This window comes from Streptopelia decaocto (assembly GCF_964273445.1).
Source record: "Streptopelia decaocto genome assembly, chromosome: 2".
In the NCBI taxonomy this organism is placed as follows: domain Eukaryota; kingdom Metazoa; phylum Chordata; class Aves; order Columbiformes; family Columbidae; genus Streptopelia; species Streptopelia decaocto.
The window spans coordinates 86938493-86955276 of NC_138655.1; the positions used below are offsets into that span (position 1 = coordinate 86938493).

Genomic DNA, 16784 nt, shown 5'->3' on the forward strand with positions numbered 1-16784 from the left:
AAATAAAATGGCTTTACTTTAAAATGCTAACCAAAAAGTCATGGTGGGCTTCAATTGCCCTCCACATAAGTACATTGTACAATTTTAGATGCTTTAGGATATCCTGCTTGTCTTCCCACTACTTTAGAAGCACACAAGTCTCTTGTAGTTCTTGTCATATCTGCTGGTTTAGCCCGTGGTGTCCAAGATGGCATTAAAAGACATCACAGTAATGTAAAATAAATAATCCTTGAAGGTAATACAGATATGTAATTCTTCCTTGTTTTTTAAATGATGAAACTTTGGTAATAGATGAGAATTCTGAAAAAGACACCCAGGATTCTGCTATAAGCAGTAGAAATACTGTGTTTTGATTTGTATAATAACTCTACAATCAAATTTCTTCTTAAAGTCCTTGCAGCCTTTTGCAGAGCTTGCATTCTTCCTGTAATTTCAACATACTCTAAAAGAATGTGTTTGAGGAAATGTGAGTAAGAAGTCAGCAATGACTCACAAGTACTTGGAAGATGGATAAGTTACAATTTTGGAGCTTGGAATGCATGCCTATAATCAGTTTGGGAAGAATACTGTTTTGTTACCACACAAAAATTACTGCATCCCTTGCACTAATTATAATAAGCCTTAGAGTACAGAGGTGATACCACCTTCTAAAATGTATCAGAAAGTGTTATTTTTACAGCTTTGAGTGCAAATTAAATACTTACGGCATCTTAGGTATAGTTGAATTTTCAATTTTTCTAGCCTTTAGTTGAAGAAATCTTTTTCATTCCATTGATTTTTTTTTTTTTTTTTTTTTTTTTGTTAATACACTTTTGCATCTATGTCCTCTGCAGAATTTTTTTCAGCATACAGATTGGGATATGTTACCAAAAAAAAAAATTCAGTTCTAATTAAATGGGAAAATTCCCAAGATATTAACAGTAAGAGGGAAATTTTAACATCAGGTAAAAAGTTTGAGTATTAAAACCAAGGAATTGTGAGGAGGAAAAAACAGCTGTATGGAAGCACCTGTCTGTAGTTTAAGATCAACCTTGTTAAAACACTCTTAACAGTCTTTAAAATGTAGAACACCAAAGAGTTTGGAATATCCTGTCAGAGGAGAAAACAAACAAAACAGAACAACAACACCAACAACAACACAACACACCTGTGAATTAATAGAAAGCCCAAGGTGTAACATCTGAAATACAGAAGATTTTAGACATACTCTGAACTGACCATAACCGTTTCTAGCATCTTCATTCTTTTCTGTACTTTTTATTTCTCTGGCAATATTTAAGCTTCTGGAAAGAGTAAAAATGCAGCTGGCATCTTTCCTGGAGGACCCTCAATATCAAGACCAACATTCTCTACATACAGAAATCATAAAAACATTTGGAAGAGTTGGACCCAATGCTGAGCCCAGATTTAGAGATGAATGTAAGTTGCACCAGTGGGAAGACACAGTCTTCCTCATTCTGTCCCAAAGCAAAGAGTATGCTGATTATATTGATATGTGTTTGTCTTTACAAAAAGTTTGATGAAAACTCTTTATTTTCAGAGTTTGATATTGCCCAGTATTTAAGACTTCACTAATAAAATTTTCATTTCACATTGGTGTGTGTGTAGAATGCCAGCACATGATGATGAGTGACTTCAGAGCCGGAGGGGACTCATCACTTTGCTGCAGAGCAAATTTGAAGTTGTCTTTTTTTTGTCGTTACTTGCCAAGTAAAATGCCCTCCTCTTACCCCCTCCCCCATTGCTTCACCTGCTGTTGGCATATGAATTTCAAGTATTCCACCCATCTCAGATTAACAAAACAGCTTTTTTTTATGACCCTGAAAGGTAAAGCACATAGAAGAGCAAAGTCAAATTGCTAGACTGTATTAAAGATCCTTGTAAAAAAAAGATTTGAGGAGCTTTCATGCCTCCCAACTGGAGACATCTAGTTTAGCAGGCTAAGCTCATTATATAGGCTGCCTCTGTAGTCAGTGGAGATTTCTCATGACACGCATATCTCTGTCACTAGCTTATCAGCTGTATTTATAAAATAGAAGCATATTTTAGACAGCTTTAGCAGCAGGAGAATAATAATGTTGAAAAAGATTTTCTGTAAACTGTTACTATTTCAAAGGTACTCTGAGGTACCTTTTTCTTTTCAGTGGTGTTAACACAGTTTAATGTCAATTTTGAATTTATGAGTTAAATCTGCAAAGGCTGTCCGTCGAAAGCCGTTATTTGCCGTTCTTACTCCATGCTAGTGTGTGATGCTTCAGATGCCTGTGATTGCCTGTTAGCAACTGTGTAATGCTAAGCAAGTCTATAGAAAGCAATTTTAAATACTTACACCAGTATTTACTTTTGCAGTTGTTATCCCACACTTGCACAAGTTAGCCTTGGTCAACAACCAGCAGTCTGTGGATTCGAAGAGACTCGATATCGCTACCCACCTGTTTGAAGCCTACAGTGCTCTTTCCTGTTGTTGTATCCTTTTTTTTAGGGGAAGTTTAGCTGTTAATTCTCTGGTGGGGGGAGAAGATTAATACTTGGGAGATAACTAAGTTTGTCTTTGAATGTATTATGTAAAACATGATCTGCTCAGTATGAAGAAGAGGTTTTCACAGAACGTGGATGTGGTGGGTTGACCATGGCTGGATGCCAAGTGCCCACCAAGCCAGTCTATCACTCCCTTCCTCAGCAGGACAGGTGGAGCAGAAAATAAAATTAATTTCTTAAAAAAACAAACCAACAAAACAAACAACAACAAAAATGCATGGATCAAGATAAAGGAGGTTTAATAAAGCAAAAGCAAAGGCCGTACATGGAAGCAAATGAAAACAGAATATTTATTCTCTGCTTCCCATCAGCAGGTGATGTCCAGCCACTTCCCAGGAAGTAGGGCTTCAGTACATGTAGCAATTGCTCCAGCAGACAAACGTCATAACAAATGTCCCTCGTCCTTCTCCTTTCTCTTAGCTTTTATTGCTGAGTAGACATGATATGGTATGGAATATCCCTGTGGTCAGTTTGGATCAGCTGTCCTGGCTGTGTCCCCTCACAAGATCTTGCCCACCCTCAGCCTGCTGACGAGGGGGGAATGCTGGAGAGAGAGCCCTAATGCTGTACGAGCGCTGCTCAGCAGAAGCCAAAACACTGGTGTGTTATCAACACCTTTCTAGCTACCAATACAAAGCACAGCTCTAGAGCAGCTTCTATGGGGAAAATTAACCCCATTTCAGCCAGACCCAATACAGTGGAACTGATAGATACTTTAAGAAAAAGCTACAAAAGCAGTAAATTAAGAAAAAGTACTGAAAGAATGTTACAGATGTATGAAATATATAAAATTAAATCTTTTGTTTTTTTTTCGTTAGTCATGAAGTACAAATGCTGTTCTGTTTTCTCGGGTTTTGCTGCTGTAGCTTGTCTCTGTGTTCTAGAGAATAACATTAGAAGACAGGAAAAAAAAAATCATTTCAGAAGACAGTTCTTATAATACCTTAACAACCTGCATTTTAGTTATTTCAGAGGATTTAATGGTCAGTCACTTTTTACCAGGACTTAAGTGTTTACGAACTGACATGGAACATCTCTCGCCAGAGCATGAGGTGAGCAGCTGTATTTACTAACTGACTGTGAGATGCAGGTGACAGCAAAAGTTGAAATGTAATGGTATTTAAAACCAAAAGTTAAGGAGAGCTACTCATAAGTGGCATCAAAACATAGCATTGACGGGTTTTTTTATAAGGAAACAGTCACACGATTTAAAAACCAGTGAAAATCTTTTTAAATGTATTTTTAAGCTGAGGACCTCTGCAGAGAAGTACTCAGTTGTCAGAAATGCTTGTAGGAACACAGACCTTTGTAGACTGAAGAAAAAGGAAATGCTTTTACAGTTTGATTTGTCATCAGAACAAGGATACACTAAAATCAGTGGCCACAATCTGTCCAAGGAAATGCAGATGAAAATTGGTGGAGTGCAGGAGAGAAATTATAGGCAAGGATGAGGAAAGTACGGGGTGTTTTTGAAACACCCCGTATAGTCCTTGAAATGCATGGGATGCAATTCTTATTTGGAGTCCTGCATCCAGTTCTGGGCTTCCCTGTACAGAAGCATAGACCTGGAGTTCAGCAAAGGGCCACTAAGATGACAAAGGGGCTGAGGTATCTCTCCTATGAGGAGAGGCTGAGAGACCTGGGGCTGTTAAGCCCGGAGAAGAGCAGGCTTGTCAGGGCTCTTATCAGTGTACATAAATACGTGAAGGGAAAATGTGCAAAGATGATGGAGCCAGGCTCTTCTGAGTGGTGCCCAGTGACGGGTCCAGGGGCAACGGGCACAAACTGAAACACAGGAGGTTCCCTCTGAACATCAGGAAACACTTTTTCACTGTGAGGGTGACTGAGCACTGGCACAAGTTATCCAGAGAGACTGTGGGGTTTCCATCCATGGAGATGTTTAAAAGGTGTCTGGACATGGTCCTGGGCAACCCACTGTAGGTGGCCCTGCCTGAGCAGGGGACTGGACCAGAGGACCTCCTGAGGTCCCTGCCAGCCTCAACCATGATGTGATTCTGTGAACTGTAAAAACCAAATTCTAATAAGCAGAGAGGACAACATGGGAGCTAACAAGATCGTCTTTGGTAGAAAGAGCTTACAGAAACTATCAAAAGAGAAGAGTTAGCAGGAGAAGCTGCCTTGAGAAACTTGAAAATCTTTGCCATAGGTCTGTGCACTCTTTTGTAAATCCTTAAAGAGAATGAACACTAACAGAGATTGAAACGTAGATACAAAGTCAGCAGCTGAAAACAAGATACATAGTTCACTTGCATGTTGGGAGAATCTTGACAGTATGAACATTTCAAATGATGGAGGAAAAGATTTAATCAAAATGTACAAAGGAATATCTTTCTGGTTTTTGAAGGTTAATAGCACATCTTCATGGATTACTTTGTACTTGAGAAAAGTAATTACTCTTCCTTATGTTTGCAAAAGTGACTTGAGACAACCATGTTCTTCTAGGAGTTCTAACTTCTTGATAACAAAGTCCCCTCTTCCAGTTATATATTCAGTCTACTAGCCTATAGTCTCATTCTTTTATTTTCTGTAGATTATCATATTATTTTATATAATTTACAGTATGTAGAACTGGATGTGAATTGATTTGAGGAACTTTCCAGTCCTAAAAGGAAAGAATCTGACTTCAGAGGACTGAGTCAGAAGGGACAGTAGTGACCGGAGCATCAAAGGCAACAGAATTGCACATCCTTACCACAGGCAGCACTGGAGGAGATCTGGTACTGATAATACTCAGTATTCAGAGTGAGCTGGGAGATGTATTGTGTTTTGGGAAGTCTAGGGGTATATGAAAGCTGCAGTAAGCAAAAGTTGGATTTGGTTTAATTTTCTTTGGTCTGTCATATTCAATAACAGGATCAGGATTTCCAAGAGGGAAATCTCAAAGGAGCGGGAGCAGGCCCTCCCCATGTGCCAAAAGATGAGCCAGTGGGAAAGAAGACTGGCCTGGCTGAACAGAGGAGCTTTGACTGGAACTCAGGAAAAAAAGGAGAATTTATGACCTTTGGAAAAAGGGGCAGCAAGTCAGGAGGACTACAAGGACGTCATGAAGTTATGCAGGGAGAAAATTAGAAGGACCAAAGCCCAATTAGAGCTGAATTTGGCTACTCCTGTAAAAGACAATTAAAAAATGTTTCTGTAAATATATTAGCAACAAAAGGAAAGCTAAGGAGAATCTCCTTTATTGGATGTGGGGGGAAACACAGTGACAGAGGATGAGGAAAAGGCTGAGGTACTTAATGCCTTCTTTGCCTCAGTCTTTAATATTATAGTAAGACCAGTTGTGTTTCAGGTACCCAGCCCCCTGAGCTGGAAGACAGGGATGAGAAGCGGAGTGAAGCCCCAATAGTTTGAGGCAATGATTAGAGACCTGCTACACCACTTAGACACACACAAGTCTACGGGGCCAGGTGGGATCCACCCAAGGGTTCTGATGGAGCTGGTGGAGGAGATCACCAAGCCGCTTTCCATTGTTTATCAACAGTCCTGGCTAACCAGGGAGTTCCCAGTTGACCGCAAGTTGGCAGATGTGACGCCCATCTACAAGATGGGCTAGAAGGAGGATCTGGGGAACTACAAACCTGTCTAACCTTGGTGCCAGGGAAGGCTGTGGAGCAGCTCTTCTTGAGTGACAGCATGCAGCATGTACAGGACAACCGGGTGATCAGGTCCAGTCAACACGGGTTTTTGAAAGGCAGGTCCTACCTGACCAACCTGATCTATGACAAGGTAACCACCTAGTAGATGAGGGAAAGGCTGTGGATGTTGTGTACTTAGACTTCAGCAAGGCCTTTGACACCATATCCCACAGCATCCTCCTGGAGAAGCTGCAGCTCATGGCCTGGATGGGTGAACTCTGCGATGGATAAAGAACTGGCTGGATGGCCGGGCCCAAAGAGTTGTGGTGAATGGAGCCCAATCCATTTGGCGGCCGGTCACGAGTGGTGTTCCCCAGGGCTCAGTTGTCATCTGAACTTACTTAGTGTTCTACCAGGTCCTGCATCTAAGTCATTTTTGAAGACATTGAAGAGCACTGGCCCCAAGATGGATCCCTGTGGAACCCATTAGTGACTGGTCACCAGCCCAACGTAAACCCATTCACTAGAACCCTTTGAGCCCGGCCTGTCAGTCAATTGCTCACCCACTGTATTGTGTGTTCATCCAGCTGTGTGCTGGACACCTTGTCCAGCTTTACTGAAATCTTAAAAGATCACATCAACTGGCTTCCCTTGGTCAACTGGGCGAGTAACCTTGTTGTAGAAAGAAATTAAGTATATTAAGCAACACTTTCTCCTCATGAAACCAGTAGTGGCTGGGACCAATGACTGCATTGTCTTTCAGATGCTTAGTCCCTTCTGTCAGGTCCCTTCTTTTACCTTCTCTGCTTGCCTTCAGTTTATTTTCAAAACGATTGGATTTTGAGTTGCATGATAGATATAATCAGTATTTCATAAAAATATTTAGTCCATCTGCAGTATTTTTTATAAAACTTAAGCATATGTTATATCTCTTAAATGTCTCTATATTTAGAATTACATCTCTATTAATAAAATATCTCTCTTAAAGGAGGTCTAAATTATTTCACAGCCAGTCCTGTGACTAAACAAAGAGAACCCAAGGGAATAGGTGTGAGCAGTATGTGCAAAATTATAATGTGTAATTGCCATATGATACTATATTTATACCTGTCCTCTGTTTCACCCTCAACTTTAAGACTAATTAATTTGGAGAAGAGGGAAGAATTGCTCTAATCTGTCTAAGAATGATGCAGCCTTCCTGGAAGGAGCTGAGCAATGGATGGGACCTCCATCCTGGTATTCAAATGACTCTGGGTCCCTGCTGAATTATTCTTCTCCTTGATCAAGACTTCATGTTGTTGATATTTGGAACATGTAGATTCATTCAGTTAGATCTACAAAAATGGAGAAGTGCTCCAGTGCAGAGGTAGAAATGCTAAGTAACAGAAATTAGGGCTGTTGTGCTTAGAAATTTCAATTTTCTTTTCATACAGAAAGAAAGCTTGTTTTTTTTCACTGAAGTTCTGAATGCATTTCTTTTCTACATCTGTACTCTTGAGTTTTAGCACTTGCATAGTATTTTATCCAAATGAAGGACAGCAAATTTAGCATTAATAGTTGTAGTCCTGTTAGACTCATACACAGGTTTGTATGCTGCTTTCTGAAACATTCAACATATATCACATCTGCTACCCAAACTGTTTCAAACGTTTAAGTAATACTTTTGAAGGAATAGAGTGAACAGTGGCACAGATCTGCAGATCAGGCTGCATCTTATCAATGTAATAAATGGTTTCAAAGGATATTTCGTACTTCAGCTGTCTGACAGGGATTTGAAAGAAATACACTTTTAAATGTATATAAATACACTTTTAAATAGTTATCACTTGGCAGTAACCATTAGTGAGTGATCTGTATTTTAGCAATTGAAATTAGTTTTTTTTCCTTTATTGTATGTATTCAGGTTTGGTAAGACACTACTAATTTTAATTGCTTGTAGCTTTGAGATTCTTAAGTGTAGTGTCTCAACGACGTGCTTAGCTTTCTTCTGAGCTGTGAGTGGAGAAAATTTCCATTTAAGCAGTGGGTATGTGTGTATACATATATGTACACACATATATACGTGTGTGTGTGTGTGTATATATATATATATGTTTATAGTTTCATACTCTGCATTGCAACTGTTTTGCCCAAGTGTCTCTAATGCTTTTGTCTCAATGTGTTAAGGGAGTCCTGTTGTGGGCAAGGCAGGGAGATATATACCTCTTCAGTCAGTTGTTTTATTTCTTTAAAAGCCTGCTATGGGGAAACATTTGTTTGTTTGGGGCATGCCAGAGAAATGTAAAATGTCAGTGTGGGGGTGGTTTTGGTGTTGAATATTCTGCAGAAACCTTTAATGTTGCAATTTCTTAAGTAAAGAAAAAAAGCCTTGATTCATAGAAAACCTGGAAGACACCAGTGAAATGATACAAGTTTGCTTTAGCACTTCCTGTCCATTAAGATGTTGTCTCAGGGTGCCATCACACTTTTTTCTTCTTTGCTTCTTCTTTCATGCATAGTGTTGGTAAAGATACAAATTTTTAAAGGTACTTGAAAGCTCTCTGAAGGAAAATAGAGGGAAGATGAATGTATGTCAAAGTTAATTGCTAATAAATAAAAGTATTGTTTGAAAAAAGGAAGATAAGGAGGTGTGTCACAAGTGAGTTTGCTTTAGCTCTTTAAAAGCTGGGGAAGCAGGAGGGAGTCTTGAACTACTGTAATTATTTCAAAAACATTTTCTTCCTTGAAATATTTTGAATGGTTTTGTTGTTACTAGCCACAAGGCATTATCTGAGAGCTGGAATTTCAATGCACTTGAAAAAAAACAGAGAAACTTTTTCAACAGTTCTTCTAATGTCAGAAATTCATCACGGAGTAGATTTCCTATGAAGCGTTAATGCGTAAGAAAAATGTTGTGTAAATCTCTTCCTTGTGTATCTTAGGTTATTTTAAGCTCCATGATAAAAGAGTGTGAACAGAAAGTGGAAAACAAGACCGTCCAAGAACCACAGGGGTAAGACTTCCACTTCTCTTTTTTCTGTGCCTCCAGATTGATGTTCTGCAGAACCTATTCCATAATAGTGTCTAAGGCTTGTGACCAGAAGTCCCACACTTACATATTCTGTATTTGAAAGCAGATTTTAGGAACTTTAATTCAGTTTGTGGTTGTTTCTGTCTCCAGCATAAGACATGGGACAACACATTTTTATTTGTATCATAGCAATTATGTTCTTGGTTTTGTTACTTTCTTCTTAACTTTTTATCTGTTTAACGCAGTAGTTGAATTTCTGTCCTGAATCTGAGAGCAGGGAGCGTTCGGCCTAAGTGCTTAGAGCAATGCATGTGGCACACACCTTGCAACCTTCTTTCATGGGGGTGGCCTGCAGGCTGGAGGAATTGTTCTGGTCATGGTGATCATAGAATCATAGAATGTCCTGATTTGGAAGGGACCCACAAGCATCATCGCGTCCAACTCCTGTCCCTGCATGTGACAACCCCACAGTTCACACCATGTGTCTGAGGGTGTTGTCCAGTCTCTTCTTGAACACTGTCAGGCTTGAGGCCGTGACACCTCCCTGGGGAGCCTGTTCCAGTGCTCCACCACCCTCTGGGGGAAGAACCTTTTCCTCATGTCCAACCTAAACCTCGCCTGGTGATGACCTGCTCCAGGCTGCTGTCTTTGGTTGCATGTGACCGGTGTACATAAGTGTTTAAACTGACTTACCTGTGTGAATATGCTCATTAGTAAATATGTTGGCTTTGGGATAGTGCCACCTATGTTGTACTTTAGGAAAACACCTATTATACAAATGCCCAGTAAACCCATCTCTCCAGTGAGGCATCAGACACATGGTGCATGTGCATTAATTCACCTCATGTGGGAGAGGTGGTATCGTATGTGTGTGTCTCTCCTGATAAAAAAAGCGGCTAGCAGACCCACAAATTTGGAAAGTTAAGCATCATTATGGTGAGATGTATGTGTTCTTTTGTGTGCTTATTGCCTGGAATGACATACCAGCAGGTAACTTCTCATAGATTATTGTATAAATTAATTAATCCTTAGCAGTGTTGCCAGGAAGATTTTGATAAGAAACCATAGGTATCTGAAAATATATCCTTAGTCCTGTTACCTTGCCATGGGAATCAAGACAGTTACTGAAACTTGTTTGTGCCTTGCTTCCATATCTGTAACAAATGGATAGAATTTACTTCTTGAAAGAGCTCAGGCAAAATGCTGGAAGAAACTGGTAGTTTGAGAATGACTGAAATAGGAAAGGTGTACAAGAATTGAACAGTGAGACCTGGTGTGGAAAAAGAGTCAGTCTCTCATGCACTAAATAAAATATCACAGCAATACTAGCGATAATTAGCCTGTTTTCTAGTGCAGTTGATCAATAGAGTGTAGTAAGAACTGAAGCCATTTGAGATGTGAGCATTGGGTCTGCTTTTAAAGGTGTTCTAGAAATGAACTTTAGACTTTGGAAGTGAAATAACTTTAAAAATGTCCAGGTTCTACAAGGAATCACAATCTGGAGTGTTCCTGTTCTAATAGGGTAGTTGGTTCTGTCTAGTCCTATAGAAGTCCAGGGAGAATAAATACAAAACCTTTAAGATCTGAAGAATGCAGTTGGTCACCTTCTTTCCTCTTTCCTGTTCATGTGGCAATATGATGAAGTAGGGACTGTACTAAGTGTTTTCCAGTTGAGTAGCTATTTTCATGATGAAATAGGCATTTCTGGGACATAGTTATTCACAGAATAAAAAGAGGTTTATATGACTTAATCACTCCACAGCCATATTCCTTGCTTCCAACATAAATAGGCAGTCAGTCAAGAACCGAAGGATGCATTCATTCACGCTATTTGTTCCCACAGCTTCACTATGTTCCTTCCTCAAGCTTTGTACTTTTGCCCTTATCCTTTCTGCCGTCTCTTAAATAGAGTTTTCTGGCATGTGTACATGTGTGTCCCCTCAACAGCCATACTTGAATGTCCATCCCTCTCCTGTATCCTTCAGATACTTCAGCAGCTGTGTATTTGCTCTTTATTTTTAAAGAACGGTGAATGCTTAGCTTGCCTTCAGCTCCATTAAAGGTCAGCAGTTGAGCCCACTATTTCCTCAGAAAAAAAACTACCAATGTTGGCAAGATAAGAATCTACCAACACCTGGTGAGATAGAAACTTGGTAGTTGTCCTATTAGACCCATCCTGTCTTTTGCAAGTTTACCAAGGTCTTCCCTGTACTACATACCTTACATAGTATAATAGGTACCCAATAGGTAATTGTGATAAGACAGAATTAACAGCCAGACTCTTTGTGGATCTGATACTAATCAATTGCTGTAGACTCTCACCACCAAACCTGTGCAAGGACATCCCTCCACATAAGCAATGACTTAATATTTTGACTAACAAGTTGATTCATGAGAATCAGTTGCATATGTGGTCATCTGTTACTTTGCAAATATTTCCCCTGCCTGGGTTTTATGGACTTTTTGTTTTACATCAACAGACTAACCAATATTATTTTTCCATTTTCAGTTTAATTATTTGTGCAATAAAGGGGCCACTACCTTAGACTTTGACTCTGTAAAGAAAAGATTAGAATCAGTGCATGTATCTAAATATACAAGATAAGACTCTTATGAACTTTTTAAAGTAAATTTCACTTCTTGAGCAACTTACTCATACCAGTGCAGATACATTAACCTAAATGTTAGAGGTCTGTATTACGTTAAATCCCTCTTATGAAAATATTTTGAAATCACAGTTAGTCCTACTTAAACCATTGCAGAAACAGATAAGTGCAAATATGATAAAACATCCAATGTATCTTCTTTCAGAATGTAACTGCTGAAAACTGTAAGATTTGAAGAGAGTAAGTTTTCACAGTGTGTTGCTTCATTCTTTAATTAGCCTTCCCCTTTCTCATTCAAAATCGGGCTATGGTTGCAATCTTGTACTGTACAAAATTAAAATGAAATATTTTACCACTGAAGAAATTACCTTTTCGTATGCACAAATATGTCCTTTTTCTTGCTAAGTCCTTGCCAATTTCAGTTCCTAATTTCATTGTTTTTTATATATGGTTTTTTTGATGAAGGATTTCAGTGCAACTATGAAATAATGTACTGATTTTTGTTAACAACACGAAAACTAGATGCAAAAGCATTCATGAGATGCTGTTGATTATCTTGTCTTCACTCCTTACTGTTAGAAAATATTGGTCAAATAATACAAGGTCACAGAAATAGTTTTTTAAAAAAATAAACTTTGTCTTTTTAAATATTGGATAGCCACTTTTGTTTAACATTTTCTTCAGCAATTAACAATCTACTTCAGCCTTGGGTTACAACTTAGGTTACAAACTGATTTTTATAAAATATCCAGCATGAATGCTTTGGCCTAAAGCTTCCCCATAAAACCAGCAGAACTCTGTGTAGCGTGTAATTCATCTAGACACTGGTCAAAAATTTGATGTTTACATGTTATTTTTGCTTATGGCTTGGTTTCGTGCTTTTTTTTTTAATAATGAGTAAATGTAAGGACTTTTCTGTAGGATTACTTGTTTCAAACAAGCTAAGTTATTTCCTTGGTTTCTCTGGTTATTTTTTTAAAGACATGAGACTCAAATTATTTGATTTCATATATACTTCTATTATCAGTTTATATAATAGAAGTACTTTTGGGGCATATTTAAACTTTTAAGTATGTCGGCTGTTGTTGCTTACATTTCTGTTTACAATAACATAGTATTAGAGAGCATGAACTTCCAGACACTCCAGTTCTTAATCTTTAACATCAGATGGTTGTTATCCCTCAAAACTGTTTTGAAAGTCAAGTGAACATTTCCTGGTTTTCCTCAGATTTGCTCAGAATCATTAGAATAATGACAGTAGAGTTTGCCTAAAACCAGAGGTTTGTCACCAGTTGCTCAGCTTTCTTTTCTGAAGTGAGCAATTTGATTTTCTTAATGTTGCTGATTCTTGGAATGCAGTACATTTCCCAAATCCTTTTCCCTATTTACACACAACTCAAGGATACATCCTATGCTAGAATAGCTTCTGGTTGTTAACCAGCTGATAGCGAGTATAAACCATTATTTACATAATTTATATGCTCTTTATCATGAAATCAACGGAAATGGCACAATAAATCCACCTTACAGTAGTAGTAGCTTATCTGGTAAGTTTTATCAGCTGAAAATGTACTGTTTCCTAGTCAACTGTAGTTGTTTAATCAAGCCAAAGATGTCTGGCTATGTGATTGTGCCTGAAAGAAATATTTCACTTTAAACATTTATAAATTATTTCAAAACAGCTGTATATCTTCATCACTGGCTGCTAAACAGAACAAAAAATGTTATTTTTAAATGTCAGTTTTAATAAGATGAGGTTTATCAAGAGACACAACCTGAGAACAACTTTCAAAATTGTAAACTTCAGCAAAAAATCAGGCATCATACTTGCAATAAAATGATGCTTATATGCTAAGTATTAGATAACGAGGAACTTCACAGAGCTTTCAGAAAATACCATCTGATAAGAAGATCTAAAATGGGATGCTTGGTTTGAGTAACCTGTTCCATTATTAGGAGATGTACTGAAAAAAATACCTAATAGTATGTTGTGTGAGACTCTCAGGTCTGCTGTGTGAGGTTTGCGATTTTAACTACAAATATAGGAAGTATGGAATATTTATTAATATTCCTGCTATCATACATTTGCCTTGTTACACTCCGAGCCAGATTGCTCCTACGATGCTAAACAATTACTGTTGTCTGAATCTGAGCTCACTGATATGTTGTAAATTTAAAAAAAAAAAACAGTTAATGTTGCAGTATTGGGATAATTTCTTAACACGTTGTTCAAAGTTGTAGCATCTCGTAGGTTCAGCATTGATTGTGTTGCTCTTTCTAGTCCAGTTTGTGGGAATATTGTGAACTCTCCATTGTCTTTTCTAGTCCACGTGAAGTAGGAACAGTCAGGCAAAGGTAGGAGGAGTCACATTCATCACCACCAGGATGAAGCTTTTACCTGGCAAGGGGTCGCCCTCAGTGCCCCAGGGTGGGGGAAAACCGAACAAGTAATAGAAAATAAATATTCATTGGGAGTTAGTAGATTGTGAGTCCACAACAATTTTCAGCTCTGCTCATTGAAAAATAAGAGTTGGAAATTAAGGAGAGAGGTCACCGTTTTGTACTAACCTTGCTTCTACTTTTCGCTCCGTGTCTGCTGATGGTCGCTGTCGGAGGCAGGTACTTGGGCTGAGTAGATCCTTGGTCTGAACCAGTACTGGTGTTCTTACATTAAATAAATAAGGATTGACATGTCGAGTGAGAAGGTAAAGCAAATCTTTCACAGAGATTTGTCACTAGAGCAATTGCCAAATAGCTAACAAATGCTACTGTGCTGACTTCTGAAGGCAGTAAAAACTAGCGTGCACAAAAATAGTTTACACCTTTTCATTAGGACTGTGAGGGCCTGATAATTCATTTAACAGCGTGTATTTGGGCTTGGCGGTTTTTTAGTTCTCAATGGGCTGGGTTTCTGTGATCTCGAAACCTCTAAACTTCCAAGACAATTCAGTTGCTTATTAAATAACAGCACAGTGTTGTTTTTGCCTCGTGGTCTTATGTCACTATTTTTTTCCTTCCCTAGCTCAATGTCAATTGCAGCGAGCCTTGTGAGTGAAGACACAAAGACCAAGTTTTTGAACAAAATGGGCCAGCTGACCACATCGGGTGCAATGTTGGCGAACGTCTTTCAGAGGAAGAAGTAAGATGGGAAAAGGGAATCCCAGCTGACACTAAGATGGACCTCACAGAGACTGGTTCCTGTACTTGAAGTACTTGCCTTTTAATTTCTTCCGTCTTACGTTCTTGTAGTATAATTTTATTCTAACCTCCAAAGATATTTGCACTGCTTTTGAATATCGCTGTGTATCTGTTAATTTTGGGTTAACTGTGGTTGATATAAAACTGAAATCATAGTCTGTACCAAGTCCCTGTTCTGTGTTCTTGTCTTTCCAGCATAATTTTTTTTTATATAGTGGAATTTTTTTTTATTTTCTGACAGGATATCAGCAAATATCTGTATTATACATGGAGCTATTATGACGGTACTTAAAATAATGTAAATTTGAAGTCATTGTCATGAAGTAATAAAAGTGGAGATTACTTATGTATTTAAATTATGAAAGAGTAATGCAGATTTTTTTATTATGTTTCTAAGAAGAAGAGGAAGAGCCACCAGCATTTGTCTGTGCTTCTAGGGTTGTTTTTGTAAGTATTGTGCAGCTTCAATCCAGAGGAATCGCAGTAGCTAATGTACGAGACTGCTTGCACTGCATCAGTCCACAGGGAATGCTCATGTTTCAGATGCTTTATGCTGACATTGTAAATGCTGTACAAAGTCCTTCAGATAAAATTCTCACATCTGTTGTGGTTTTTTGAGGGATGTTTTCTTTTGGTGGGGCTTTTGTTTTATTTTAAAGCACTTTAACAACCAGTCTACACATCCAGAGGCACATCCACTAAGTAAAGGAAAAGCATTAATTAATGTTACTAAATGTATAAGCTACTACACAGGGGTCCCGGTACAGTTCTGCAGGCAGAGGAAACTTATGCAGGAGAAAAAGCGCTTTCATCTTACACTCAGTGTGCAGCTCTGTGTACTGCGAAAGCTAAAATTAAGATGGTTTGTTGTTTAGATTGAATTTCAGTTCAAACTTAATTTCACAGTATTTGAAATTATGTTAAGAGAGTTTGACATGCAGTTTCTTTAAAATGTTAGGTGGGCTGCACACATGCTTTATAAAAATGACATTACAAGGAGTGTCTTCAACAACTACCTAGTATTTTTGTTAGCAGGGAGGCATTAACAACTAAATCCTTTTATTCTTATGCAGCACTTCTTTTTCCCTTCTTTACATCAGTGTAAGCTTCCGAAGGTAAACCCAAGTGCATGCATAAACTGGTATGAGTTAGTAAAATATAAAAGCTCAGGCATTCTCTGACACGGTACCATTCACTTGGAAGCATTAACATCTTTGAGGACAGGGGAAGCAAAAGGAGTGAGGGAAGAAAGTGTTCACTTCTGAAACAGAGCATGGATGGAGTAGCACTTCAGGTATCCCCCCTAGACAGACATGATGGACATAATTTGAGGCTTGTGACCGCTGCATGTCTGTGCCTTTTGGCTCTACACATAGAGATGCCCACCACGTCTGTGTTGTGACAGCGCCCGCTGCACACTCGCACATGGTCAGTCCCTTTTGCACTGATGAAACGCTTTTCCTGAGATGACGGACGGTGCAATGTCTTCGTGTTGCTTGTTACCATGAGAGTATACTTCTAGCAGACTGGCTATGAAATGGAGACATTCCTGAGGAATGGGAAGTGGTGACATTCCTCTCTATTGTTCTGTTGTCAATAAAAAGTTTTGTATACCTGCCTTGTCTTGTCACTTCTAGTCTTCTCTGAACAAAAAAATATGTTGCATCGAAACAGCTCTTACAGGAGAGAGGTCTAATGCACAGAAATTCTTTAGGCTTAGCTTTTTGTCCCGTAGTGGATGGTAGACTGAACTTGCTAAGTTTCCCATATCTTATGTGCCTGTTTCACTCTGGCTTCTAGTCATGTGGCTTTATTGCCATTTTCACGCAGGGTCTC

General features: G+C 38.7%; 1 protein-coding gene across 4 annotated transcripts in view; it reads left to right on the forward strand.

Moving 5' to 3' along the window:
* The window catches only part of RELCH (RAB11 binding and LisH domain, coiled-coil and HEAT repeat containing), a 79874-nt gene extending 63308 nt beyond the window's left edge, over positions 1 to 16566 (forward strand). For 3 of the 4 annotated variants that reach the window (XM_082044066.1, XM_082044067.1, XM_082044069.1), the window contains 5 exons: positions 1281 to 1419; positions 2350 to 2466; positions 3502 to 3590; positions 9056 to 9126; positions 14773 to 16566. In XM_082044066.1, the coding sequence (XP_081900192.1) occupies positions 1281 to 1419; positions 2350 to 2466; positions 3502 to 3590; positions 9056 to 9126; positions 14773 to 14893 (537 nt within the window). In that variant the 3' untranslated portion in view covers positions 14894 to 16566. Of the gene's footprint in view, positions 1 to 1280; positions 1420 to 2349; positions 2467 to 3501; positions 3591 to 9055; positions 9127 to 14772 lie in introns of those variants that run through there. The other variant, XM_082044068.1, reaches the window with a different exon arrangement.
* Positions 16567 to 16784: the final 218 nt, after the last annotated feature.